This window comes from Triticum aestivum, chromosome 3B (genome assembly GCF_018294505.1).
Source record: "Triticum aestivum cultivar Chinese Spring chromosome 3B, IWGSC CS RefSeq v2.1, whole genome shotgun sequence".
In the NCBI taxonomy this organism is placed as follows: domain Eukaryota; kingdom Viridiplantae; phylum Streptophyta; class Magnoliopsida; order Poales; family Poaceae; genus Triticum; species Triticum aestivum.
The window spans coordinates 693413321-693417954 of record NC_057801.1 but is presented as its reverse complement, the minus strand read 5'-3'; the positions used below and the strand labels follow the sequence as shown (position 1 = coordinate 693417954).

Sequence of the window (4634 nt, the reverse complement as noted above, 5' to 3'; positions counted from 1 at the left end):
TCTAGTTGCAAATTCGCGAAGTGGGTATCACCCCACCTACTAGCGCCACCTTCCGCTCAAACCGGTGAACAGAACCAGCACACGATCAGCAAACCGCTGCCGCTCAACCCCAGAAAGCGGAGCAGCGAACCTCCCGGCCCAGTGGACGACGAAGGTGTCAAGACGAAAGTTCGAGGAAGGCGACGCCGCCGCTTGGTTTATATGCCAGATTAACCTCATCCCAGCCGTAGCAGTCAGCTGTTTTGTCCTCGCTATAAAGCAGTGTGCACACACCCATAGCAGGATCAGGCCAGGGCGGTGGTCTCCGCGGAACAACGGCGGCGGCCGCCGCCGCCGCTCTGGCCATTCCGGGGTGCGGAGTACCTGGACGATCCCTCCCAAAATAATCCCAGCGAACCAGCTCCAGCCGGAGACGTCGCAGTCGTGTGTTCGATTGCTGAAATAAAATGCTAGCCAACGAATCCCCATGCACCACCCAACTGTTTTTCGCGGGAGTTCTGTGGCGTGCTTCAACGAAAACGCACTCGTGTATAGCAGGTTTGTTCGGACTGATCATCAAGGAATAGTCTGGCGGAGGGGTGAGTCTTGACGGCGTCTCGTCGCGCAGCCCAGCTGACAGGAGGCGATAAGCACGAGGTTCTCCAGCGTGATCCATCCGCGTGTGAACGTGGAAATCAGCCGGTCCAGGCGCACGTACGGCGCCGTGAATTATCGGGGTCCACCCGCCCGCACACACGTGCACATGGTCTTCCCCGATAAGCATCAGCCGTACGTGCGTCCAAGGTTAAAAGTCTGCTCAATGCCTGCACCGCTGATTTCCATCACGTTTTCCCCTCCTCCTTCCTGGAAGGTGCGGCCACAAACACGTTTCCTCCGTACGAAAGCTTATCTCCTCCACAGCTGGAGCGCATGCAGCTACTCCAAGAAAATCGGTGAAGCGTGCTCTTTTGGTAGTGGGTAAATACGCCAAGAAAATCACTATTTACACACCGATTTTTCTCCAGATACCACAACCGCAGCTCGCCTAATTCAGCCACGGAGAATTTTTCTTGAGACATCTCAGCAAGTGGAGGGGCAAGAATAACATATTATTCAGTTTCATTTGATGAATGGCTTACAGTTACACTACTACCATCGGACTACAGCTAGCCAGCACCACGCACGGCGGCTAGCACTGGTATGGTATGGTATCAACTTATCAATAAACCCTTACAACTCACCCGCAAAAAAAAAAAATATTACAACTAACCAATCAAGAAACAGCAACCCCTGCACCGAACCAATCATGATCTCCATGTATGTACACCCATCCATATACACGCACATGCATGCATGCTAGCGCACAACCGCCCGCCCGATGATGCAATGCGGCGAACGCTTTGAAGCATCTTGGGCGTCGGTCATGTCAAGCTGGTGAGAGAGCCCGGGGACCCACGGTATCATCGCCGCCACCTTCCAATCTTCGTCGTCGTCGTCATCAAGCACCTGATTTTGTCTTATCTCCCGTCTAATATCTTCTTAAATTATCTCCCCTTCATCAGGTCAACAATGGCGGCTCGCCCGTTTCATCGCCCCAAACGCCAAGGATGGAGGTACTCGCTTCGACCGATCGATCGGTTTGTTTGCTGCTTAGAACGGCTTGCCCCAGTACATGAGGATGTCCTGGAGGAGCGGGTCGCCGCCGAAGCCGCCGTTGGGCTCGAGCATGGAGCCGGCCGCCGGGTTCACAGGGTCGCCGCCGGAGGCGAATGAGCGCTCCCACTCGCTGATCTTGGGCTGGCTCTGCACCTCCCCGGCCGGGAAGTCCGGCGACAGCACCTGCTCCGAGCAGCTCGAGTCGGCGTGCAGCCGCGGCATCGAGTCGGACGGCCGGTCGTAGTACGCCGCGAAGTCCGGGAACGGCTGCACGCCACCGCCGCCGTTGGCGTTCATCCCCATGACGGGCTTCTGCTCCTGCGGGGAGCTCACCATGGCCCCAGGAGGACCCCCGTAGCCGCCCATGGCCGCCGGCTTGCGGTCCACGGACGCCGGCTTCTCCAAGCCGCCCTTCTTGTTGTAGATGCGGCACAGCACCCAGTCATCCAACTGCACAGAACCAAACCACAAACATGTCAGACAAACGATCACAGATCACAGATGACGATCACTCTGACAGCTTCATTATTTTAGCATTATCGAGTCGGCCAGTTGCTGTGATGCTCTCTACCGGTACAGCGGCGTTCCCGTCGGCGCCGGCGCCGTCGCCGTCGCATGGGCGAATCATGGGTCCTCAAACTGAAAGGGATGAGGTGATGGCATCGACCGCATTCACACAGCGCGAATCATTGAGCAAGTTGCACCGGGTGCGGCCCCCCTGGCCCATCCGCCGTGAAATCCCGCGGCCCAAATCCACGGGCGCCGCCTATCCGCCCATTTATTTCGAAAGCAACAATCCACTGTACCCCGAAAAAAAAAATCTACTGTGCCGTCGTAATTGCCAGATCATGGAAATATCGCACTAAAATATCCCCCGTCGATCTAATCTATCTACGGCGATTTCAATTTAATTAATTAACGAGGTGATTTATTAGTACAAGATACTGGAATTACTGCCGCGAGGCTGACATGGATGCATGGTTTGCTTACCCTGAGGCTGTTCTTCTTGCGGGCGGATCGGTCGACGTCGGCGAGGCGGTACTCGTGCATGATCCAGTTGGTCTTCTCGCCCTTGGGGGCCTTGCCGGCGTAGAAGACGAGCGCCTTCTTGATGGCCAGCGGCTTGGGGGTGCCCACGGGCTTGTCGGCCCCCGTCGCCTTCCAGTACCCTGACCCGGCGGCCCTGTTGGGCCTGGACCCGTTGGGGTACTTGCGGTCCCGCGGGGAGAAGAAGTACCACTCCTTCTCGCCGTACAGCGCCATCTCTGCACAACAGATCACGAGAACATGGTTAGTAATTCCAAAGATTAAAACAGATAGCTGGACGGATCAAGCGCGTGGAGGATTGGTGAAAAACGTACTTGGGAGCTGCCAGGGGTCGAACTTGTAGAGGTCGATCTCGGTGATGATGGGGACGGCGATGGGCGCGCCGGCGCAGCGGCGGCAGAGGTAGTGCGTCACCAGCTCCTCGTCCGTCGGGTGGAACCGGAAGCCCGGCGGCAGATTCAGCTCCTGTCCGCCGCTCATCTCCGGTCGGGTCGGCGATCCAACAAACCTCGCTGTAGTTCTCTCGCTGGATCAGCTCGCCGCAGTTCTGCTGCCGCTGCTCTGAGTTCTACTGCTACTGAATTTTCCTTCTCTTCTGCTGCTGCTCTAGGTGGGAGGAGGGAGGAGAGGAGGCCTGAAACTTGTTCCGGGCGAGGCGGGGGGGATTTATAGGGGCGAGGGGCGCGACACGTGTGGTCCGGGCGGGGCAGGGCACACGTGGTGCGGGGAGGGGCGGGGGCGCTGACCGGCTGCCTGGGACACGTGGAGCCCCGATCGGCGGCGCCGCTTCTGTCATGGCTTACGTCAGGGCGCTTGGACGGGCGCGCCGGGGGCGGCTGACGCGGACGGACGGGCGTTCCGTTTCGGGAAGGGGACCGCGCGCGTGGCCCGTGCCGTCGCGACACGTCCTGGGTCGGGACCGGCGGCGTGGTGGTACGGGTGCGGTGTTCGTGTGCGCGGCCTGGGCGTCGGGGACGTGGTGGATAAGGATGAGTCGTGTCGTGCCGATCGACGACGGGTCGACGGTGAGGACGATGATGAGACGACGATGCGTTGTGTGCGTGTGTGTTGGGCGTACGTGTAGTTGGGGGTTGGTAGGTCTTGGGTGGAAAAGACTATGCAATCGGCAGGTACGGTACAGTGCTAGGGTATTCTGCTGAGGAGCTGCCTGCGGCTTTGGATCCATGGCATGGCATGGCATGGCATGGCACGGGTGATGTGGAAATGCGGGCAGACGGATGGACGGATAGGATAGATAGATTCCAGCAGGCTCGATCGATCAGTCCATCAATCGACCGCCTCTCTTGGTTCGTCCCCGGGCGTCGTCGACCGAGGCAGAAAACCGACACGAGAAGACCATCCAGGCCTATCCAGATCCGGCCATGGCCCATGGGCTGAGATAAAGTAAGTGCGCCCACTGTCCAGCCACGCGCGGGGGAAGGAATATGCCCCGGATACAACTGTTCCGGATCTCGCCGCGCCGTCCCGTGGGCTGCGCTGCAGTCAGTGGCAGCGCCGCCAGCGTGCTCGTGCTCCTGTGCGCGCCGGCTGCACGAGCGTGAGGTCCCCGGAACCAGAAGAGATGGCGTGCTGACCCGTCGACCGCGCGTTTGTTTTCTTTTCGTCTCCGATTTTCTTGGTGCGACTGCGATTCGATCGCCGGGGCTTCGGTCGACGTGCAGGTGGATCCGCGACGTCCAATCACGCACGCACGCACGCACGTAAACCGTGCTTGCTTGTTGCGTGCTGGAACGGGACGCGTGTGCCTGCTCAAGGTGCCTGAGGAAAATATATATCCAACCCATGATCCGTCGGTTGGCACCTGTGGCGTGGATCGGTCAGAACTACAGATGTCAAGAAATAAATATTCTTCAACGTCGGCAACGACGGTAGGCATCGATCACGCGAGACGCTTATCTATCTATCCCCTCTACCGATCTTTCCTTCCTTCC

General features: G+C 58.7%; 1 protein-coding gene across 1 annotated transcript; it reads right to left on the bottom strand.

Annotated features, from left to right (window-relative positions):
- Positions 1 to 1067: 1067 nt before the first annotated feature.
- LOC100499186 (NAC transcription factor 6) lies at positions 1068 to 3326 on the bottom strand. Its single transcript, XM_044495386.1, has 3 exons — positions 2997 to 3326; positions 2626 to 2900; positions 1068 to 2085 (listed from the first exon to the last, which is right to left on the bottom strand). The coding sequence occupies exons 1-3, from the start codon at positions 3160 to 3162 to the stop codon at positions 1630 to 1632; spliced, it is 897 nt and encodes a 298-aa protein (XP_044351321.1). The 5' UTR covers positions 3163 to 3326; the 3' UTR covers positions 1068 to 1629.
- Positions 3327 to 4634: the final 1308 nt, after the last annotated feature.

What these genes read in the sequence shown, in the direction of transcription:
- LOC100499186 (XM_044495386.1), bottom strand. Translation starts at nt 3,162, where the DNA reads ATGAGCGGCGGACAGGAGCTGAATCTGCCGCCGGGCTTCCGGTTCCAC. An exon ending in CGACCCCTGGCAGCTCCCAA is followed by an intron (nt 2,901 to 2,996) that starts GTACGTTTTTCA and finishes TCTGTTGTGCAG; the next exon opens with AGATGGCGCTGTACGGCGAG. An exon ending in GCAAGAAGAACAGCCTCAGG is followed by an intron (nt 2,086 to 2,625) that starts GTAAGCAAACCA and finishes GGTTCTGTGCAG; the next exon opens with TTGGATGACTGGGTGCTGTG.